The following is a 26,098-nucleotide window of genomic DNA, read 5'->3' as shown; positions in this document are numbered from 1 at the left end:
ATATTACGTTAAAAAGAGTTGTGTCCCGAAAAAGATGAAAGATTATATGTTAGTAATATTCAAAATGTCGCATGTTTTCAAGATTTTTAAGGAGGAAAATAGTACAAAATATTTTATAGTTAAAATGTAACTTTGTTTTAAAATCACTATAAATATTTTATTATAACTTAATTATAACGTCTACCGGTTTGGAAACTACCCACTTCTTTATCAAGACTGATTAATACTACGTTAGTATTAATCAGTCTTGATAAAGAAGCGAGTGGCTTTGAAACCGGTAGACATTATAATTAAGTTATTATAAAATATTTATAGTGATTTTAAAACAAAGTAACATTTTAATTATAAAATGGAAAATCACAAATTATGTGCTTTAATTATAAATTTTTTACAAAATATTTCATTTAACGTCAGAAGATGTGTCTCGAAAAAGTTGAACGATTACATTGTAGAAATTTTGCATGATTTTTAGGGTAAAATTAGTACAAAATATTTAAAATATCGCGTGTTACGTCAGAAGTTGTAGCTCGATAAAGATGAAATTGTTGGAAAATTTGTTGGAAAATTTGCAAGATTTTTTAGGGCAAAAATAGTATAAAATATTTAAAATATCGCATGTCACGCCAAAAGCTGTAAAAATGTAACTTTTTAGAAACCTTTCGAGACTAGATTTTAGAAGAAAAAAAAACAGTTTACGGCCCTGTCTTAGGTAATACATGCTCTACGCGATAACGCCGCGTCAGAATACGTCTGCGGCCGCCACACACCGCAGTTATATTTGCGTTCTATCGTCGCGGCTGCTCAATGCGAACGGTTGTGAATTTTTATGCACGATTGGAGCTCTAGATACGTTTGTGCCCTCTCACTTTGAGGCGAAATAATAATACATATTCATGGAAGAGAGGATTGGATGCGGGTGAGATAAAACACACCCGAAGGGGCGGAGGGTAAATGGTAATACAGTAATGTACGATAGTATAACAGCCCGTGTATGGGAACCTATCGCCCTTAGATAATACCCAGTTTTCGTGTCTATTTTATGTTAATAAAATAACAACTATTTAGTTTTTCATTCATATTTTACTTGACCAGTGTTTTGTCAAGCGACCATCTGTTTAGTGCAATGATCAGCACGCTCGGATACCGTTCTGGAGGTTCCGGATTCGATTCCCAGGGGGGTCAAATAAATATACGTGATTTTTTACTGTAATATTTATTCCATATTACCCTGGACTGGTACCTAAGGCGGAGGGCTGATCACCTTTCTTTCATGTGTTAACGATCAAAATAACACTGCGTTTATATAATGTAGTGCCCTATGCACAATTGGGTGCGGATAAGGGTTTGAAGTTTTGTCAAGACTGGTTTCGTTGAAACCAACATCATCAGACTGGTGAAACGGTGACAGACGAAACACGGTCACTAATAATTCATTACAATATATGTAATATTCAAGTTAATTCAGTTTCTGTATTTCGTCGTTACCGACATCATCAGACTGGTGAAACTGTGACAGACAAAACCAGGTTACTGGTCAAATAAAATATATGAGAAAAAACCTAAAGTGTTATTATTAAAATACTTCTATTAATACCATTACGCCGTTTCTCTGTAGGCGTAAGCAAAGAGGATGACACGCCACACTCTTCTGTCTTGACATACACTCATAGCTTCCTGCGCATTCAAATATCTAACCATACAAGCCCTGCAATTACGTAGACTTTAGACAACACCAGATTTTTGGTTCTGATTTATCTGGTTGTGCCAAATATGCAAGAATGGTATTTTCCATGTAAAATTTTGATGAAAGATTAATCATATTTCGACCTAGATTACAATTAGACGTAGAAGACGTCATTATAATTTCGATCTTTTTCTTAATATAAATAATAATTTGGAAAATTTATAGCTAGCCATTTTTGTAAAATACTACGTCAAGGACGCTTATAAAGACTTGGATTATAATACATATCGATAATCGATAAAAAAACTCCTAAATCTATACTCTATACTTTCATACCTGCAAATTAACCTTTAAAATAGAGGGTTTGCAATTTTTTTTTATAAAATAAACAATGTTGACTGAAAAATGGAATGTAAAAATAACTTTTACGTTAATTTGGGGGTTTCTGAAAAAAGCATTACCAATTTACTAAAGAATGATTATTTCGTTTTAATGTATGTAGGCCAGGAATAAAACATCGCCGCCCAAAATACAACGAGCTTACAAATAAAACGTTAAAATGATTTGTATTTCATGTTTTGTTTGCTTCGTTTATTTTTTGCCATTTTTTTATAAAGAAGTCATTTGCGTAATATTATTATATTTCTGTTTATAAAGTCAACAATTAGAATTGTCATAAAGCGAAACGTTTGATGTTACAGCACCCGTGGATGTCAAATGTTGAATAAGAGTCCAACGCGATATTTGGAGAAAGCTAATTGTAAACATTTTTTGGTGTTTGAATTACTTTGAACTAGGATTTAAACAAACAATGACAAATAATAAATACAAAATACATGTCGCTCACTCCTTTCAACATCGTCATAAGTATATCAGAAAACTTGATTTTTCAAGAGATCGTTTTAAAAGTTTCAAAATATAATCGAATGTATTAAAAATAAATATCAAGCCACTTATTGAACTTTTTACCGTGCAACAGATCTTTTTAGGCAAAAACTGAATGTTTTTTCTCCATTTGAAAAATATTTAGTAAATTTAAAAAAAAATAAACAATACCTTTTCTTCAAAATGCAAAAACATCACTTTCTGCCATGTAGTGGGTAAATATTAAGTAAAAAAATTGACACTTTTGCTGGAATATAGTACATTTTCTGGACATTCTGAAAACATGCACAACAGTGGAGTCTTAGAAAAATTCGTGATCAATTTTAATATTATTGAAAGTACTGAACCCTTGGAAGATACAATGTCTGAAGATGTTTTTGACACTTCGGAGTTGTATGATATACCATCATTATACATGTCGTTAATATGTGATTATAATGTCCATACTTTTAAAAGTCACTAATTTTATTTTAAAATGGTTTAAAATGATAACAAACTTCTTTAAAATTTATAATATTTTCTTCTTCTGACTTTTATTATTATCTACATCTGATCTAAACCCAGTTGTTCAAAAAGATGGAGTATTAATTTACATTAATAAAAATATTAAATTTAAAATCACACGCTTTGACTATTTTAAAACATAAAACGTCAATATATCCCTAAGTATTATAGTAAAAATTACAAAAAAATGAAATTGCTCGAATGATTATCAAGCTATGGAATGAAACGTTTTTTAGGGCGATTTCAAATCCTTCTTGTAAAAACCAACTTTAAACAAAATGAAAAAAGCAAAAGGATTTTTAAATTGAAAAAATAAATATTTTTCATTTAAATGTAAAAATATTTCAAATTCTAAATAAACTTTTTTTTCATAAATTGTTGAAATTACTTAAAATATTATAAATATAATATTTTCTTAATCTGACTAAAAATAAATTAAGTATTTGATGTAAAGTGGATAAAGGCACATTATAAATATTGAATCTGAAGTAGAGAATAAATATTTATTAATATTTCAATTGAACGGAAACTTAAAAAAAATACTTCAGAAAATACTTAAATTATTGCTCAGTTGAGATGATGGACTTAAATTTAAATCACGACCATTTAGATTTAAGGTAATGATTTACAGTCGTAATAGAGTTTCTTCTTATTCGAGTGGATAAGCTCTTTAAGTAAACGTAGAGGGAGATACGAGGGAAGGTAGCGTTAGGGGATAAAGGGAATACAATGAAATCATTTAAGTATTTTATACTTTGCACCTAATAGTACCGATTAAAGATACTTTAAAGTCACTACCATTTCAGCTTAATCACACTAAGAGGTCGAGTTCATTGAATACATTATTGTTTAATGGCCAATTGATTGTAATCTTGATCGTGCTTAAAATACAATACTTTTTGACTTCAATATTTCAAACGATAAACTATGCTTTATTTTAGCTATCGTAAACTTGAAATAAGGAATGAATTACTATTTATTACATTTTTTCACTCATTTAATTAATTTAATTATTATTAAAGTCCGCCTCCGTAGTGTAATTAATGGTAAGCACGCTGGGCTACTGTACTGAAGGTCCCGGATTCGATTCTCAGGGGGAGTAAAATAAAAATAGGTGATTTTTTCACTCTAATATTTATTCAATACACCCTGGACTGATCACCTTTCCTTCTTGTGTTAAGGATCAAAATACCACTGCATTTATATGATGCAGTGCCCTTTGCACCATAGGGAGCGAATGAGGGTTTGGAGAAGATGTATAAGGAGATGCATGAATGTTGAAATTGTTTTTAAACACAGAATTATCTTTTTTGGCAGGTTTAAAGGTGAAATTAAATTTTTAAATTATGGACGATATTTTAATATTTTATCTGTGACACTAGTGATGACGTAAAGGATTATGCGAATGTATTGGTTTGTGGATTAGTAAATAGATTTTTTTGACAAAGCTCACAAAAAAATATTCCGTGACATCAAATCATACAATCAAAGCACGGCTCGTCGTGACAACGCGACACACATAGCGACGCGTCGTTGTGTGTGGCCATAGTGATAATTTTTATTTATATATAATATAAAGATAAGTCCCAGGGGGGGGGTCTAAATAAATTTAATTAACATTTTCAATGTGATATTTATTCAATATTACCCTGGACTGGTACCTGAAGCGGAGGGCTGATTACCTTTCCTTCATGTGTTAACAATCAAGATAACACTGCGTTTATATGATGCAGTGCCTTATGCACCATTGGGGTGCGGATAAGGGTTTGAATATATAATATAAACTGACAAACAATGATATAAATTTGAGGTCGCACATTAACAGCAAATGTTTTAAATATAATCCTTTATATTTTCATGAAAATGTAAGCGTTATTTTGTTAAATATTTTAAATTTCCTAAAGAACACCATGTGGTCATTGAAAATGATTGGTAATGCATCAAAACACGTGTCACAATAGATTTCATAAAAAGTGGTATTAACCAAGTTAAACTTTAATTAAAAAAGAAATAAAACGTTTTTATTAGACAAATATATATTTTGTGAAATATTACTTAATTGTGTCTTTTCTAAATAGCTGAAATAACGCGAAGCTCGTTCGCTGAAATCCCTACGGGGTTGCTTTAAGTGAAATATAAAGGTTTCCCCCAAGACGTATCACGTTCGCGCTCGCCGTCCAGCCTCGCCGCCGTCGCGAACGTGGTTCGGTCTCGCGCAAAGAATAATGGTTGACATTCGCTTGATGCACTAAGTGGAAATGTGTACCACGTAAGAACAGACCTGGTTAGAATGAACTACGTTTTATGCGCGTTCCAGGAAATCTTTGTTTCCAGAAAGTGCCGCGTTCTGCAAACATTGCGAGTAAATTAGTTTGGCAATGCTCAAGACGGTAAGAGAAATTTAACAGGTAAGCGTTCGGTTTTGTGTACTATTTATATACGTATATACACGTATATCTCGTTTCTCTTATAACTCTTTAGGTTTTTCTATGTCTACTTCTATTGTGTATTGGTGAACAACAATAGAAACGGTAGAAACAATAGAAACGAAAATATTAATTAATTCTTAATTAAAGTTTGACTTAATAAATACAATAGAACATGCAATAATAGTATTATAAATTTGATAAGTACTGTACAAAAGTGGTATTAACTTACCAAAATGTTATTTAAAAATGGTTAAATTTAACTTCAAAGTGACTGCCGAATCAATTGATAAAAATATAAATATAGTTAGTAAACTCCCTTTTTTCACTGAAAACAGCAAAATTCTCTTTTAAATACTCTTTAAAGCAAATCGATTTGTTTGGTGAAGCTAAGAGAAAAACATTTATTTGAAAATGCCTCAAAAGTGTTTTCTCATTGTACATTCAAATGTTTAATCCAAATATTCGGTAAATGTCTGAAAATTTAACTTCGTAAAAAATGCGTGCAACAAAAATGAAAGGAAGAAGGAAAACAGTCAGTTTTATTCTTATTAATCTTCATTACGACATCTTAGAAAGAACTTAGTGAAGAATCGTTTCCGAATTCCGCTGGGATATGTTTTCTTCATTTCTTGTTATAAATCTCTTCTGACAAATATTAGATTGATATTTGCTTTATACGTGAGATAAATATGGCAAAGAATAACGACAAAGGACCAATATCGTATTGCTCGGCTACATTCAAGTCTTTTATTTTATATTATTAAATCCGATTCTTGAATTTCAAGCAAGGAGTATATTTTATTTCTTAACATCTTATTAAACATTAAGAAGAATATGGATGTCTGGGCATTTACGGGGCTGACGACCATCACACGTCTCTAGTGAAGTTCTAATTAATTGTCATTTCGTAGAATGAAATAGTAAACTGTATTATACATTTTCAATAAATAACATCCATAACTTTCAAGTAATAACAACACAATGCATACATACCTATTTGGAATCTGTTTTATATCAATATTTAAGTCAATAATCCCAAAATTATATGGGGTTTGTTTTTATTTAAGCTTAGTTGTCTGAAGCTTATTTCGTAGAATGAAATATTAAATTGTATTAAACATTTTCAATAAATTAAATCCATAACTTTCAAGTAATGACAACAAATTTCTTAAATACTTAATAAGAATATGTTTTACATTAATATTTAAGTCAATTATCAAAAACAATTAATGGTTTGTTTTTATTTAAGCTAAGTAATCTGAAGCTAAGTTTATTTTTATTTATTTTTGTTTTGAGTTTGTGTTTATTTTAGTTTTAAGGAAGCAGCAACGTAAATAACACAAAATAAAATAAACAAAAAGTAATGAAAATTATCTCGCGTTAATTTTAGCAGAATAATACTTAAAATATAATTCTCGCATTTTTCTAACATTAACTGCTAGCCCGGGGGGTGGAAGGACGAAATAATAATATAAAGGAAGTACACAGCCGCGATAAAGCTTCCCTACCTCTGTGTTCTGATGTCCTGGTAGCTATAAAGCCTTTTCGAATACATTGCATACGTACAGAAGTGTTTTTCTGCTGAAACAAACATCCTTTGTGCTTAAACGTATTTAAAAAATCTTTCGATAAAACTAAAAATATAACCAGCTGAAAATATTTAATAGGATTTTACTTTGTCTTTAATAAAGTAAATACGGTTTATGTAACTAAAGCATACGGATGTATGAGAGTAGTATGTAAGTTTTTTTACGAGATAAAATATAAAAATAATATTTAGAATATAATGAAACAAATAATTTGATTTTTAGGATTATGATATTTTTTTTGAAAATAATTACAAATTAAATATTGTAGACAATTATACTGTATAATGCCATGGGAAATAATGTTTATTTAATTTTGAATTATTATTTATTTAATTTTAAGTTTAAATACGTTTTTATTCGATTTTATCTTTATTTTGAGATGAATAATATTTTCAGTAATTGATTCGGCAGTTACATTGTGGTAATACGAGTATATTTCTATGTTTAATGCATGGTTTACTTGGGTAGTACCACATTTTCTTTAAATCTAGACGTATTTTGATGCATCCCACGTCTTTTTCTAACCTTTTGAAAATATTGCAGAATGCATCGATATGTGTGTCACAATAAAATGTATAAGAAAGTGATATTTACCAAGTAAAACATTTGTTATTTTTTAAATTTACATTTGAAGCAATAACTTTGTGATTTTCCATTTTATAATTAAAAAAAAACTTTCGTTTTGTTTTAATATTACTAAAGTGATTTTTAGTTTACAGTGATTTTAAAACAAACTTTTATATATTTAATTAGAATAAATTACTTAGTTAAATTTATGACGTTGGAAGTAGAATCAGAAGAAGACCGAGTAAAACTTGGCATCTTCAAGTATACCAAATATTTCAAATATTAAGTGTGATCAAGTATTTCAAATGTAATCAGGTCAGGAGTTGGAATAATGTATAAGAAGCTAAGATTATTTGCAAAGACAGATTGATGTGGCGTTCTGTTCTCTCTGCCTACCTCTGCGGGGTGATGATATGATAGGTTTTTATTATTTTAACTAAAATTAAAAAAATTAAAATGAATATAATAAGGTTGAAATTAGAGTTATCCGCCTCCGTAGTGTAATGGTCAGCACACTCAGCTACCGCACTGGAGGTCCCGGGTTCGATTCCCAGGGGAGTCAAATAAATAAAAATGATTTTTTCACTTTCATATTTATTCAATATTACCCTGGACTGGCACCTGAAGTGGAGGGCTGATCACCTTTCCTTCATGTGTTAACGATCAAGATGTAAAAGGCGGAAAAGCCGTAAATAAATAAATAGAAAAAAAAGACAACACTGCGTTTATATGATGCAGTGCCCTATGCACCATCGGGTGTGGATGAGGGTTTGAATGAATGAAATAAATAAAAAAAAATGTAAAGTTGGAGTAGATGATCAATATTTTGCTAAGAGTCTCTGAAAATAGATTATTATTTCATAATTTTGTGTATAGCAGGCAAATAGTAGTGGAGCAACATGGGTAGGGTAAACAGTGTTGTTGACTGAAGTCATGAACAAATAGACCGATAAAACGGCGTTTCCCCGTTCTAGCCTGAGCCCAGACCGTCCGGTGCAAATTGTATTGACTAGTTATAATACATATTGACTGACGGCTCGGGGCATACTGGAGCAAGTCAACAGAAAAGCGTGCATTTTTACTCTTGCTTTAAAAAGTAATGAAAATTTCGAGCTAATGAAATTTTTTCAAACAAATATGTTATATATATTCAAACCATCATTCGAACCTGATGGTGCATAGGGCACTGCATTATATAAACGCAATGTTATTTCGATCGTTAACACACGAAGGAAAGGTGATCAGCCCTCTGCTGCAGGTACCAGTCCAGGGTAATATTGAATAAATATTAGAGTGAAAACATTACTTTTATTTATTTGACCCCCTGGGAATCTGATCCGGGATCTCGAGTGCTGTATCCAAGCGTGCTGAACATTATACTATGGTGGCGAAAATTTTATACACCATCGTATCATAACAAAAGAAGTAAGATTCAAGTAAATTTTAATTTTATTAAAACAGCGATTACATAGTTTATACCACATGTATTTAATTTGAGCAGTGACCGGATTTTATCGTTACTGAAATCGTGATCAGACTGTTGTCAGATTGATGAAATTATGATTTTGACTACTATTACTCGGTCACTGCTCAAATAAGATATGTCGCTCATTCCTTTCAACGACGTCATATATAAAAAAACTAGATTTTTCAGTAGGTAGTTTTAAAAGTTTAAAAATATAACACAATGTATTAAAAATAAATATCAAGCCACTTATTGAAATTATTACTGTGCCACAGATCTTTTAAGGTAAAACCTGCGTGTTTTTTTTCCATTTAAAAAATAATAAGGATATTACAAAAATAATTAAACAACCTTTTCTTCAAGATGCAAAAACAACACTTTCTGCCCTGTAGAGGGTAAATATTAACTACAAAATATGCCGCTTTTGCTGGGATAAAGTACATATTCTGGTCATTCCGAAAACATGCACAACTGAAAGTTGACGATTTTTGATACATGACGTTGTTGAAAGGAGTGAACAATATGTGTGATTTAAAAAAAAATATAAAATGCAGTTTCACCAAGAAATGTCAGTACAAAACTTACTTTTCAATTAGTTTCAAGAAATCACGTTGACGAATTGATATGATAGATCTCTTTAAAGATATTTTTGATTGAAACGCTAAAAATAATGCTGATATCCGTATAAAACTCAACGGATCCATTAACTATGAAACCGATCCCTTTGATAGCGTTCCATTGCTTAAATATGCTTCAACTTGTTGATCGGAAAAAATTGATTACTTAATCAAGAGTGATCGATCATAAACTTGGTTAATTGTTGAAACCAAGCGTTGTAGAGTTATTGATTACCTGATAGCATACGAAAAGGAAATTGTAATAAGAAAATTCGATATTTTTTTGAACGGTAATATATTTTTTGTATTCTTTTTTACTATTATTTATTTATACGGTACTATATACCGTATACGGTACTATGTATATATATATATATATATATATATATATATATATATATATATATATATATATATATATATATATATATTTATAAATATATATATATATAAATAAATATATATATATATATATAAATATATATATATATATATATATATTTATATATATATATATATATATATATATATATATATATATATATATATATATATATTTATATATATATTTAAATATATATATATATATATATATATATATATATATATATATATATACATATATATATGTATATATATATATATATATATATATATATATATATATATATATATATATATATATATATATATATATATATATATATAAATATATATATATATATATATATATATATATATAAATATATATATAAATATATATATATATATATATATATATATATATATATATATATATATATATATATATATATATATATATATTATATATAAATATATATATATATATATATATATATATATATATATATATATTTATATATATATATATATATATATATATATATATATATATATATATATATATATATATATATATATATATATATATATATATATATATATATATATATATATATATATATATATATATATATATATATATATATATATATATATATATATATATATACGGTACTATTGTACTAAGAATAATAAGAATAAAGAACACATCAATTCCTCAAGTTGTTTTAAACTACTTACATGTTATAAATGTTATATAAAGAATAAAAATAAAATAAAACAATAAAAAAAATATATATGCCCTAAAAATAAAATATTATATTGAAAATAAACAATTACATTAGTAAACTAAATTTTCAACATTTTGAGTGTGTGCAAACATTTGTTCACAAAATCTGGATTATCTCCAATTACAGGAGTTCTTTTCATATTATTTTTTGACATCGCATCAAAGATGAAGAAGAATATGGAAGTCTGGGCATTTACGGGGCTTTAATACAAGAGTTTCTGCTTAATAAAAAGCTTCTTTAAATCTCACCAATAGATGTTTCTAATGAAGTTCTAGTGATTCAAGAACAAGGTTTTTAAATTGTTTAATATATATAGAACTTCCAAGAATTTGAGTAGCGTGGTTGTCAAAATAATGGGTAGAATTGGTGAATGTTACACGTGTGTAAAGTGATCACTTAAACCAGCCTATGACGGACGTCAGCCCCGTAAATGCCCAGAATTCTATATTCTTCTTCATCTTTGATGAGATGTCAAAAAATAACTAAATTTTCAATCAAAAAGTGACATTCTCTGGGCCAGGAATAAATAAGTTAATGCCATTTTACATTTATGAAGCGATATATTGTATAAATCTATGTTGGTGGCATATTCATTACTAGTGTTTTGGAATCTTAGTATAGGAGTGTTAAAGTAAGCTACCGTCCGAGCATTTGGGCAATAAAACAAAGTAGATGTTCTACTAGGCCGTGGCGGTACATAGAATGATATCCGTTTAAGAAATTCAGGGCTATCAAAAATTGGTTTGATGATTTAATACAACGTTACAATTTAACGGCTTTATTGAATAAACGTTATGGTTATTTATTTTTAGTCTTGTTTGTTAGTCTTATCACCCTTGTTAGTAGGTCTTACTTCTGTTTCAAAATAAGTTATGTGGTATTAAGTTTATATGTTATTAAGTATTTAGGATATTAAGTCTATGTGAGCTTAAGTTTGTATGATATTAAGTCTATATGATATGAGTCATTATGATATTAAGTTTATAAAATGTAAAGTCTTTGTGATATTATGTTCATATAATTTTAAGTTTGTCCGCCTCCGTAGTGTAATGGTCAGCGCACTCGGCTACCGTTCTGGAGGTCCTGGGTTCGATTCCCAGAGGGGGGTCTATTAAATATAAATGATTTTTTCACTCTAATATTTATTCAATATTACCTTGGACTGGTGCCTGAAGCGGAGTGCTGATCACCTTCCCTTCGTGTGTTAACGATCAAGATAACACTGCGCTTATATGATGCAGTGCCCTATGCATATTGAGGTGCGGATAAGAGTTCGAATGAAAAACATGAATTTTCTGTTTATGATATTATTTCTATATGATATTCAGCTTATTTGATTTTAAGTCTATGTAGTAATAAGTTTATATGATATTAAGTCCATGTGATATTGAGTTTACATGATATTAAGTCCAAGTGCAATTGAGTTATTACCTTCCCCTTCCGGAAGCGACGGTTGTCTCTGTACCACGTGACTTGCGCGGGAGGGCGAGAACCAACAGCCTCACATATGATGACGAGAGGTTCATCTGCCTTCAACTGGGTCGGCTTGTGTTGAATCCTCACTGAGGTAGGCTTCACTGTAACACAAAAAAGAAAAACATATCGGTAGATTTGCATTATTCTTCGTGGGTTACAATTTGTGTGATGGTTGGTGGTCAGTTTCTTTCATGGTCAGTTTCTCCCCGTGTCTATCTTCTGCAAGTCTCTTTAACTCAACGTATTTGCTACGTCGTCGTATATAGGAGATAATTTGGTCCACAAAGGTTTAGCGGGTCGTCCTGTGCAGTTAGTTCTTGCATAACTATTTTTCTAGTATTTAAACAAAAAATAAAGTGTGAAGCAAAGATAATAATTATGTATACATCGTAATATCATGTACTAATTTAATAAATCGTTATGTGTTGACAGCAATGTCACGGAAGCTAGTGAAATATATTTTTATTAAGTTTATTTAGTAAATTATTTATTGATTCGGCATTAACGTTGATGACATTTTGATTTAAAAAAATGGTATAATACTACTAAATGCGTTTAATTTCATTACACATGACAAGTTTTGAAAACTACAGATATTTTTATCTACAAGTGAATAGTAATACTGCTAACAAAACTGATAGGAGTTTAAGTATTGTAGATGTAGATGTAGCACCCGTAGATGAAAACGTCTGTTGTTTTCGAAACTAGTCGCATGTAATGAAATAAAAGTGATAAAGTGGTATTAAACAAGTTTTTTATTTAAAAAAAGTTTCTATCTATTCTAATCTAATCTAGTTCTCAAAACTGATGTAGTAGCCATTTTGGTTTTTATCAAATAATATTTTAAGGTCGGAACACTTTTTATTTTTTAAAATAATGTCTTTTTACATAAACCTGTGTGTATTTTATCTAGATAAGAAGCCGTTTTTTATAGTTTTACTTGTGAAAACCCCCATAGCTCTTTTCTATACCGTGTGGTGTATGTATTGTAGTTCTTTATAAATTTAATATTATTACAAGTGATATACTGAATTTTTTAATGTTCTTCAAATGTATGTACTATATTATTTTTTGACAACTCATCAAAGATGAATAAGAATACGGAAGTCTGGGCATTTACAGGGCTGACGACCGTCATAGCCTGGTTAAAGTGATCACTTTACACACGTGTAACATTTACCATTTCTACCCATTATTGACAACCACACTACTCTAATTCAAAATATGAAAATAACTAATAAAATAGTAAAGATGTCAAAAAATAACATGAAAATAACTTCTGTAATTGGAGATAATCCAGATTTTGTGAACAAGGATTTGGACACGTATGTTTTATTTGATATATTTTAAGTTTTAGTATGTAAATAATTTTGCTCTATTTTCCTATAGAAATTGGATGGTGTGAAAAGCCTATTACTATGAAATAATAACATTACTGCAAATACATTGCGCGAGAGAGGTTGGAATAATTGTATATTACAACTACTCCTCCGGAGTTTGTAACACTATTTCACAAAGTCAGAGAAGGAGAATAATTCACAAAATTAATTCAACAACTTTAAAAAAAATAACTTGTATGTTTTTGAGTGTGTCCAAATACTTGTCCACAAATCTGATTATCTCCAATTATAGGAGTAATTTTTCATATCAGTATTAAACATCCCATCACAGATGAAGAAAAACATGCAAGTCTGGGCATTTACGGGGCTGACGACCGTCGTAGGCCGGTTTAAGTGATCACTTTACACACGAGCAACATTCGCCGATTCTATCCATTATTGACAACCACACTACTCAAATTCTTGAAAGTTCTATATACATGCACCAATTAAGAAACCTTGTTCTTGAATCACTAGATACATCTATTGGTGAGATGGTCGTCAGCCCCGTAAATGTCCAGACTTCCATTTTCTTCTTTATCTTTGATGGGATGTTAAAAATTAATATAGAAATGATTTAATTTACTTATTGATTCGGCATTAACTTTGTGGAATGACATTATATTTATTTAAAATAAACACTTGAATAATAAACTTAATACATACACATATATTTAATGTCAACTCATGAACAATTTAGAAAATTCAGAAATACATATAAATTTAAATTCCGATAAAACGTTGATAAATAAGACGCTGTTTCAAAATATGTCACCATTATTATCTATGTTTCCTTTTACAAAAAGTCCCGTTCTTTAGAGGCAAAAATTGTTCGTAGAGACACATTAGTGTGGCATTCTAATCTCTCTGCCTACCCCTGCTAGGAACAACGTGACGATCAGTTAGTTAGTTAGAAAAATTCCACTTTTCTTTCCATGTCTTGAATGTTCAACGGAGTCTGGAGTTGAAATAATCGGCGGGTATGTATGAGGAGATGCATGAATGTGGAAGAGGCAAAGATTGTTCGCAAAGACATAAGTATAGCATTCTTATCTCTCTGCCTACTCCTGCGGAGAGCAACGTTGACTATTGGTAAGTTAGTTAGTTAGGTAAATACTACTTTTCTATCCATTCCTAGAATGTCCAAAGAAAGCTTTGAAGAAATTTCGATAAAAAGTATTTTTTAAATTACATTTTTCAAAACGTGTCGAATATGCGCGCCAGGCATTGTATGCAGTGACAGGGCCGGATTTGGTAATAATGAATGATGGCGCTGTAAACATGAGGCGGTGTCCGCGCTCGGTGGCGGTGATAGAGTGAACACTGCAGTGATTAATGATTATCAATTTTACGCACGCGTAATTAATTTCGCGTTCTTCCATTTGTTCAATATCGGGAAATTACCCGCAGTACCTATGTAAAGTGTTAAACATTCACAGCTATGAATGTATGAAATAGTTGATTTAGTCAAACACAAGGATGAAATGTGTTATGGCTTATATTCTTATCAAATTGTGAGTTTAAATATTTTAATAATTAACGTATAATTTTTTTTTTAAATCACAATAAATATTTTATCAAAACTTATATTAATGTCTACCGGTTTCGAAGCTAACCGCAACTTTTTCAAGATTGATTGATACTTTTTTAGTGTTAATGAGTCTTGAAAAAGAAGAGTTTATCTTTAAAACCAATAGACATTATAATTAATTTATAATGAAATATTTAGAGTGATTTTAAGACAAAGCTATAACATTAAAATGTAACTTTGTTTTAAAATCACAATTAATATTTTATCATAACTTAATTGTAATGTCTACCTGTTTCGAAGCTAACCGCTTCTTTATCAAGACTGATTTATACTAATCCCTATTTACTTAACAAAATTCAAAATATTTTGAAGGTTGAACAACGGAGCTTGGGTAGATCTCAAGTAGCTTTATTTTTTGTGTTGATTGGCAGTCACAAGTCAAGATTAATTAATACTTTTTTTGTGTAAATCAGTCTTGAAATAGAAGGGGTTAGCTTTGAAACCAGTAGACATTATAATTTATTTATAATAAAATATTTATAGTGATTTAAAGACAAAGTTATATTTTAAGTATTAAATAAAATATCACAAAGTAATTTTTTCAAATATGAAGTATATTTAATATTTATATTGATTTTTCCTTAGATCTCAAATAAACAACGTAGGAGCACGCGAAGGAGAGATCAGACGTCATATCGCCATTGCTAAAAGATCCATGTCTGAGCTATAAAAAATCTAGAAAGACCGGGGTGTGAGTAACAACACTAAGATAAAGCTTGTCAGGAGTTTGGTCCACTCCATTTTTTTCTATGCTGCTGAAACATGGACCATAAAAGCAGCAGAAAGGAGGAAAATTGACGATTTCTAAATGTGGTGTTGGAGGCGAATACTCTGAATCCCATAGACAGCTAGACGCACCAACGAGTCCATTTGTCAGGACTTACTCTAAGTTGGACTGACTCTGGCTAGTGTCTGAAGAGAAGAGAGGGAGAGAAAGATCTCCCACTCGATGGACCGATCAAGTGTAGGCAGCAGAAAGCATCTTGGTGGTTAGAGCGCTACGTGCAGCACAGTCGAGGGATAACTGGGAAAGAGTAATTGCTTCGACAAGGGTCAAAACCCTCAGTAATGAGGAATAAGACGAAAAAGAAGAATAAACTCAACTATCGCGTTCCTTTAGAACTAACTGACTAACTTACAAACCATCACACTGCTTCTCCTTAAGGGTAGGCAGAGAAAATAGAATACCACAGCAATCTGTCTTTGCACATAATCTTCACCTCTTCCACATTCAAGCATCTTATCATTCATGTACCACGTTCAAGGTTTTGAAATATTTGAACCCGCCATTTTTTTTTAGTCATCCTTTGTTTCTATAATCAACCACATTCGCTTCTTAAATTTGTTTAACTATACTTTCTTTACTCATTCGATTCACATGCCCAAACCATCTCAACACCCCTTTCTTAATTTTATCAATAATGCTTATTTCAGCCTTGCATTCTTTCCTTATATCATCATGCAAACATCAAACATACAACGTTTGGCCCGCATCCTACTTTTGCCAACTTCATGTTATACTTCCATACATAAGCGTTGGAAGCTGGACTCCATTGTGTTCTGTCAGTTTGGTTTTTGCTTTACGTTGCTTCGAATAATCGATAAATGTTATGATTCATGCAAATTATCGTAACGTTTATTATAAGAGTGATATTTCTGACATGACTATCTTTTTATTAATTTAATATTTTCAGCATGTATGGCAAATGCCTGTAAATGGGTCAACCTGCGCTAGAAGCACGTATACCTGATTCGTGAACAAAGTTCCATTTACGTCTGAAAGTGCCCTGAAGAGTCTAGCACTAAAGGCTTTAATTTCTTTACAACATGTGCTTCCGGAACGCTTACTCTCTTCTTGGAGATCTCGTGTCAATACAGTAGAGAGAAAATTGGGTAATTAATTTAAATATAATTTTCCCCCAAAAATTTTACGTACATAATATACCTTTAGAGGAAAATTAACGTTAATAAAGAAAATGTACCATACACGAAGGATGTATTTTGAGCGTCTGAGTGTGTATGTGTGTGCAAGTGTGAGTCTCTATCTGTGCGTGTGTGTGTGTGTGTGTGTGTGTGTGTGTGTGTTTTTACTGAAACGTCTTTCTACGTCTTAAGGTACCTTTCATAGTCTTATTGCTATTTTAAAATAAAAATACCTATATTAAATCATTATCCATCCAGACAAATATTAACCAATTTGCATAAACACACACACTCATTAACAAACTTACTTAAGTATGACGAGTTGCATGTCAGCACACGAAGGAAAGGTGATCAACCCTCCGCTTCAAATAAAGTCCAGGGTAATTTTAAATTAATATTTATGTGAAAAAATCACTTAAAATTATTTGACCCCCCCCCTGGTAATCGAACCCGGGACCTGCAGTATGATAGCCGTGCGTGCTGACTATATATATATATATATATATATATATATATATATATATATATATATATATATATATATATATATATATATATATATATATATATATATATATATATATATTTATTGTCCGCCTCCAAAATATATTTATTTATGTATGTATATATATATATATATATATATATATAAATATATAAATATATATATATATATATATATATATATATATATAAATATATAATATATATATATATATATATATATATATATATATATATATATATATATATATATATATACATATACATATATATATATATATATATATATATATATATATATATATATATATATATATATATATATATATATATATATATATATATATATATATATATATATATATATATATATATAAATATATATATATATATATATATATATATATATATATATATATACATATATATAATTAATATATATATATTTATATATATATTAAATTGTCTATGTATACAGATGGTTAGTTAAGAAAGATAGTTTGATCAACCTTATTTAATATTATATTCAATGTCATGATGCATATTTGAAGAGATTTCCCCGGACCTACAGTACTTGTTACCTTACCTTAAAACGGGACGTCGAAGAGAGGATTGAACGAGAACCTGAGCTGAGTTAAAATTTATATCACGTAAAATTTCCACTGGGGAATTTAGCGATTTAATGAAATTAACAGCCTCCACTGCCGTGATCGTATGTCGATATGGAAAGCTCTAGTAAATTTAAACTGGAAACTGCCACGTATTTTAAGTGGGCCATGTTTGTACTGAAATATTTTTACGACTGCATTTACTAAATTCATACATGTTTTTCATTTCGGAAGTGGTAAAATATATAATTGATAAGTATGTATGTTTTTTTTTACATAATTTTTCAATTGAATTTATTTTTATTTTATTTTAACTACATCTACAGAAAAAAAGCATTGACGGGCTTATTGCTATATAAGTTAAAAAAAAACAGTCAAACAAAATAGGTTTACGTAGTTGTTAAAAGAAGTAGAGGAAGACTGGCTCGGTATAATCATGTATTTAAAAATCTCATAAATGGTCCCGTCAGGAGTATGTATGAGGAGAGTTTGGAAGATAAAATCTATTCAAATAAAAAAAACAATCAGGATTGTATTACATTAAAAGATTACTAGAAACAACTACTTACGGTTTAATTCCAGTCTAGCAGTCTTTTCCTGAGGATTGATTAGTTTGGTGTTGCTAGCTTGGCACTTGTATGTCGAGTTGAGGTGGTCCCGGGTCAAGGGGGTCACTTCCAGCCTATTGACAACCACGTGACTCTCAGTCCTGATTCCGGGGTTCTCGGAGGCCTTTTCGTTGATGAACCACGTCACTTTAGGTTCCGGGCGACCTGAAAAGACAGGAAAATAAATAATTTTATTATTTGATCAAAATATATTTTTTATACGAGTATATAACATAGAAATTATGTCTTTAATAAGAAGAATAAATGACTTCAGTAGAAAAATCATTATTGGATTAAGTATTTCTAATAATTAAAATACTATGTCGCTCACTCCTTTCAAGAACGTCATAAATCAAAAATTGTAAATTTTCAGTTGTGCGTGTTTTCGGAATGTCCAGAAAATGTGCTATATCCCAGCCAAAGCGGCATATTTTTTACTTAATATTTAACAGCTTATTTTGAAGAGAAGGCATTGTTTAATTATTTTTTTCAAAAAACTAAATATTTTTCAAATGGAAAAAAAAAACTTCGGATTTAACCTAAAAAGATCTGTTGCACAGTAAAAAGTTCAGTTAGTGGCTTGATATTTATTTTAAAAACATTGTATTACATTCTTAAACTTTAAAAACGTTCTCCTGAAAAATCAAGTATTTCGATTTATGACGTTCTTGAAAGGAGTAAGCGATGTATGTGGGTATGTATAAGGAGATGCATGAACGTGGAAGAGGCGAAGAATGTTTGCAAGGACAGAGTGGTGTGGCGCTCTATTCTCTCTGCCTACCCCTGCGGGGAAGCGGCGTGGTGGTTATTTAGTTAGTTATTTCTAATACTTGAAACTTGTCAATTCAGGAGTCCGGATAATCGGGGGGTATGTATGAGGTGATGTATGCATGCTATTTTTTCTTAGAGTGATTAAGGAAACACTTGTTTTTCTACCACTTTTTATATTTTCTTCTCTCTCCATCTCTTCTTAAATCCTCTTTTTATTTAAACGATGAATTTTGTTGATTAGAGCAAAAATCACTCGCAAATGAGTGAAGACTAATAAGAAAATAAATGCCAAATCCTTTTTGACATTTCTTTATAGTATCCATAAAGCATACTTGTATTGATTTGACCTCTTTTTTACATATTATAAATTTAAGTTCAGTACTGACAATTATTGGTGGAACTGCATTTCATATAATAAAATAAAAACGACGTAATATTTTCCACACGAATTTTATTTGACCAGCAACCGGGTTTCGTCGTTACCGATATCGTCAGACAGGTCAGCCAGTCTGACGAGTCTGATGATGTCGGATACAATGAAACACGGTTGCTGGTCAAATAAAATTCTGACCAGTCTGACGATGTCGGTTACGACGAAATCCGCTTCTTGGTCAATAAAATTCATGTGGAAGAAATTACAAAGTTGTTATTTTATTATATAAAATACAGCTCCACCAAGAAATGTCAGTACAAAACTTAAATTTCAACTATTTTTAAAAAGAGGTAAAATCAACGCAAGTATGGTTTATGGACACTTTAAAAAATGTAAAAAGGGATTTGGCTTTTATTTTTTAAATTATTTTTTTAGTCTTCACTTATTTCTGAATGATTTTTGTTGACTGAGTGACATAGTTGTAATTTTAATACATATTTTAAATCGTAACAAAAACATATGGCAAAGTGCGTGTTTAATGTACCGAATTTCTTTTAGTAAATAATTGGCAGTTTACATCTGCAAATTCACTCCGTAAAAGCTCGATTTTCCATCGGGGTGAAAGTTTTTCAAAGGATTCTCTGATTAAGCAACCGAGGCGAGATAACAAAGCGCCGTTGAACCGAAATAGCCCGGGCAAAAAGCAATGCAATCTTCTTCTGTTGGATTGCATACTGCCTTTGGCCCCGTTTTCTGTAAATATTTTCCCTTGCATACTACTTACGGCGACCATTACCATCCGCCGTCGGTTAAGTAAGTTTCCCACTATGGGGACAAGCCAAGGGCTATTTGATAGACAAAACATGGTAACACCAGTCATTTTTATCATATTATATTGATAACGCTGGGCAACAATAGTTTTGTAACTGAAATTTTTATCTTCTTCTTCTTATCTGACCCTTATCCGCACCTTATGGTGCATAGGGCACTGCATCGTATTCACGTTGTGTTATCTTGATCATTACTTACATGAAGGCAAGGTGATCACTCCTGCGCTTCAGGCACCAGTCTAGGGTAATATTAAATAAATATTAGTGTGTAAAATCACAAATATTTAGTATCACCCCCCTGGGATTTGAACCCGGGGCCTCCAGCATAGTAGCTCAATACGCTAACCATTACACCACGGAAGTGGAATTTTTTTATAAATTTTATAAAATAAAACAACTTTGTTTTACAACATTTTGAATGTGTCCAAATACTTGTTCACAAAATCTGGATTATCTCCAATTACAGGAGTTATTTTCATATTATTTTTTGACATCTCATCAAAGATGAAGAAGAATATGGAAGTCTGGGCATTTACGGGACTGACGACCGTCATAGGCTGGTTTAAGTGATCACTTTACACACGTGTAACATTCACCAATTTTACCCATTACTGACAACCACACTACTCAAACTCTTGGAAGTTCTAAATATATATGAAGCAACTTGAAAACCTTGTTCTTGAATCACTAGAACTTCACTAGAGACATCTATTGGTGAGATGTAAAGAAGCTTTTTTTATAACTTTGTTTTAACCACTTTTTATTGCTACACTTATTCCAACCGGTTTCGACAAGAACCTTGTCATCCTCAGGGTTTATGTACTAATTCTCAAACATTGAAATACTCATAGTTGGGTTATAGTTAATTACCCTTCCCTTACGATACCAAAAACTTCCACGCACTCCGTATACCATTTGAAAAAACGAGACAAACTCCTGAATATTGCTTTTATTGAGCATTGCAAATACGCCCACTACGAATACAGCTGGAAAAAGTGTTCCAATAAAAAGTGGTTAAAACAAAGTTGTTCTATTTTGTATAGTTTATAAAATGTACCATAAGGTATATGCGAAAAACATTCAAGAAATGAAATTTTAATGACTGATTTTGACTAAATTAATCGTTTTTATTCAAAGTGTTTATGGTGACAAGCTTGTATCACGTCAAGTTTTGATGTTACAGTCATATAATTGTTTCTACGGTGCCCATACGTAGAAAGAGTGGTTGGTATCTAGACATATTTTAGTCAAAGGTCTTTAAAAAAAGTATTGATAATTGTGGAGTAGCACTGGAAATATATGAACTTATTAATATTGAAAACTATAGCATTATATGTTTATATATTTGTAGAAAAATTATAAGATAAACTTTAGTCGATTTCAGAATAAAAAATATTCATAACTAAAAAATCTGACGTGTAATTTTTTTTTTGCTTTCGTTTTTTAATTCAGCTACGCAAAGTGCATAAAGATCAGGTATTCTCATGTCAGTTACAAAATAAAAGTAATAAATTGCTGACCAGTGTAATTATTATTAAAGAACAAACTTGTTTTTCACCACTTGAGTTTATTTGACGACTAGTTTCAGAAGCTAAACTTCCATCTTCAGGTCTTAATGTTAACTGAAACTCAACTTACCTAGAATTATTTTTTTACTGACATTTTTCAAAATTTCATTAAAAATCTTTATATTAATAATTCCTTAGTGGACCTAGGCCACGAATTTGTCAACAGTGATTTAGACGCACTTAAAATATTGCGAAAACAAATAGACTTGTGACTTTTTTCGGTTGCATGTATTTTCTTGGTGAGAGTTTACTGTGCGAGAAAAATGTTTCAGAAGAGAACTGAAAAAACAACCTGAAAAAGTTTAACAAACGCCGCCATTACGAAAAGACGCGGTGGACGGGAGGATCAGGAAAAGTGTCAGGCTGACTCATGCGCCATTTTATTAAAACCGAATTGTTTCTGGAATAACCGGTTCTGTATTCGTTTCGATTTTGCATAAATTTTTGTATTTCGTTGTATGAATTATAGAGATGGGATTTAAAGGCATTTTACGTGAGGTATGTATTTGTTTCACTGCTACAGATGAAGACGCGGATGGTGCAATATCGGAATTGAGATACACTTTTTTCCCCACTGCAGATGGTGTATTCATGTCATTGTATTTATGCTTCGATTTATTTATTAAAATGGTTCTTTTTATTTATTTAATGATGAAAATCCTCATAAAACGTAAGTTAACACGAAAAAAAAAGGAAATTCTATCACTAGAGTAATCTAACTATGATAAATAGATTGCTGTGACATTAAGTGTATTTTTAATTATTATTATACTTTTAAATTTATCTTTTTTTTCTAAGTCACTCTTTTATTTTAAATTAAGTAAAACAAATAATGAATTAAAAGTGTACTAATTTTTCAACCGAATAAATTGAACCGAATAAAAAACCGTAAAAAATAAAGTTTGTGAAATGAACTGCTTCTTAAAACGCGCGCAGTACGCTTTATAAAAGTACGCTTTATATTTTAAAAAAAAATTATAATAAAGTTGAAGATGACTATGGAAGTCTGGGTATTAACAGAGTTTTTAACATGTGATAGGCTGATTAAGTACTATACATACGTGCAACATTCACCTTTCTACCCAAATTGACAACCACACTCGTCAAACTTTCGGAACTGCTACATATGTCGTAAATTTCATTTAATGTTTAGGTTAACTGCAGTAATCTATGGTTATGGTTGTCGTTAAATTATACAAATGACTAAAATTTAAGAAATTAAATTATACAAACTATTATGTCAATTAATAAAGATTTCGGTAAGAAAATATGAGAAAATGTTAATAACACTAATTTGATGATAAGAAATGGAAAAATTAACGAATTTTGATATTAAAATCGACCTTTTATCATATAATAATAATTATCGTATAATGATATATTCATATTCCATTCTTGATACTTGGATTACGATTTAATGACATAAGCGGCTTTTAGACGATTTCTCACGAAAACGCTGCCATGGAAATTGGGTGATATTATTATAACAAGCTTGTGAACGTAACATGAAATACGATACGACAGATTTTGACAAATTTTTCCAAAGCTTTTACAACCTAAATGAGAATAAGAATAATTCCTTAACATGCATAAAAGCTCAATTGATATTCTCTTGCTTTCCGAGAGACGTGGTCGATAAGAATATAAATGCTTTTCTAATCTTCTGAATTTATCTTTGTCTCCTGAAAGTACAGAATGCACTTTCAGATAGCTCAGCTCGTTAGCCATACGTCACGGTTGGTTTCACCTATAGGAAGCTTTAAGGGTAGTCCGGTAACACCAACCCCCCTACATTTATTCTTTAAAGAATTCTGACTTCGAGGGTTGTCTTTTACAAACTGAAAAAAGGTTTATTTCAGTTTTCAAAAGATAAAAAAGTATTAAATATAATATCAAATTCCTTTGTATTAAATTTCTCTGAAAAACATAACTAAGTAAGAACAACCATTTACTTCGTTATGATATTAAAAAATAATCCCTAAATATATTTTATTAAATATTTGTATATATCCACTAACGTCATGTAATGGTGCTGGGGGGCCAGATTCGATTCTTAGGGTGAGGGAGGAAAATAAATATAAGTTATTTAACGCTCTAATATTGATTGAATATAACCCTGGAATTGTCTTTGATAAGCAAGAATAATCACCTTACCTTCATGTAAGTAACGTTTAACATAACTGTGCGTTTATACCAATTTCTTAACTAAATGCTCTTCAAATTACTACACTCCACATCTATAAGATTATTGCTCACATAGGAAAGAGTCCAAGATCATTGCATATTTACATCATACCATATATCACTCACTCCTTTCAACGTCATTTATAAAAATAAAAAAAAATTGTGCATGTTTTCACAATTTTCAGTTGTGCATGTTTTCGTATTGCCCAGAAAATGTACTATATCCCAGCAAAAGCGTTATATTTATCATTAATATTTACCCGCTATAGAGCAGAGAGGGTAGTTTTTGCATTTCGAAAAAAAGATATTGTTTGATTTTTTTTAAAATATACTAAATATTTTTCAAATGAAGAAAAAACATTCAGGTTTTACCTAAAAAGATCTGTTGCAAGAACATGTGGCTTGATATTTATTTTAAAAACATTTTATTATATTTTGAAACATAAAAACGATCTCCTGAAAAATCAAGTTTTTTCATATATGAAGTTGAAAGGAGTGAATATGACTTCCGAAATTTATGAAATATGGTTGTCAATAAAGGAAAGAATAATGACTGTTACATAAGTGTATAAAATATCCACTTAAGCCAGTCAAATTGCAGATCATAAGCTCTGCGATACTTAGACCCCATCTTCATCATAATATAAAAAATACTTCTGTTTTTAGCTCTATGGGGGTACGCTTTGGCAAGAACCCCTTTTTAAAGCGGCATTTTCCGGAAGTCGTTAAGCTCAAACGCATGTTCTCCCATTTTCGTCGAAGAAATAAAAACAGAAGGAACACGGTGATTACATTAAAAATTCAATAGCGCCGTGTTGCAAGATTGCACGCAATCGCTGTGTACACGTTAGAGCTAGTCGCCGCCCTCGCCGGCAATGTGGCAACATGGCCGGGATAATTGCCCGGAGATAGTAAAGATAATTGCAACTTTAGCAGTTCGGATGGCCGGCTCTTTGTAATGGCGGAGATGTTTCTTTTTAGCAATTTATCTAAGAGGAAATGGGGTAAAGATGAGAAAGAAACCGAGAAGAAATTGGGATTAAAAATAAATAAATAAATAAAAAATGATTTTATACAATACTACTTAGATTTCAAGCCTAAAACACATATGGTACATTCTATTACATTTTTGTTTTTTTTTTGTATCTTTTATATTTTCATTGTTTAATTTTTAACTTACTAACTAACAAACGAACCATCACGCCGTTTCCCCAGAGAGGTATGCAGAAACAAAAAACGCCACAACAATCTTTCTTTGCAAACAATATTGTATGAATTTGTTTAGAGTGAGCACTTAACCAGCCTGTGATAGATCATATGTCCTTTAAATACTGATTAAAATAGTATTTATTTTATTCAAATTGTAAAAATAACTTTTATTTTGAGAAA

At 30.4% G+C, this 26,098-nt stretch overlaps 1 protein-coding gene across 1 annotated transcript in view; it reads right to left on the bottom strand.

The window, feature by feature from the left end:
• LOC148312019 (B-cell receptor CD22-like) overlaps positions 1–26,098 on the bottom strand; it is a 571,734-nt gene that overhangs the window by 224,125 nt on the left and 321,511 nt on the right. Inside the window, exons 6-7 of the mRNA XM_088277952.1 lie at positions 18,945–19,148; positions 12,326–12,471 (exon numbers count right to left, since the gene is read on the bottom strand). Coding sequence (XP_088134078.1) covers positions 12,326–12,471; positions 18,945–19,148 — 350 coding nt within the window. The remainder of the gene's footprint in view (positions 1–12,325; positions 12,472–18,944; positions 19,149–26,098) is intronic.

Source organism: Brachycentrus maculatus, unplaced genomic scaffold, assembly GCF_059751285.1.
Source record: "Brachycentrus maculatus isolate JH-2025_06_01 unplaced genomic scaffold, ASM5975128v1 h1tg000050l, whole genome shotgun sequence".
NCBI lineage: Eukaryota > Metazoa > Arthropoda > Insecta > Trichoptera > Brachycentridae > Brachycentrus > Brachycentrus maculatus.
Note: the sequence above shows the minus strand (reverse complement) of the source record. Positions and strands in the feature narration are given on the sequence as shown.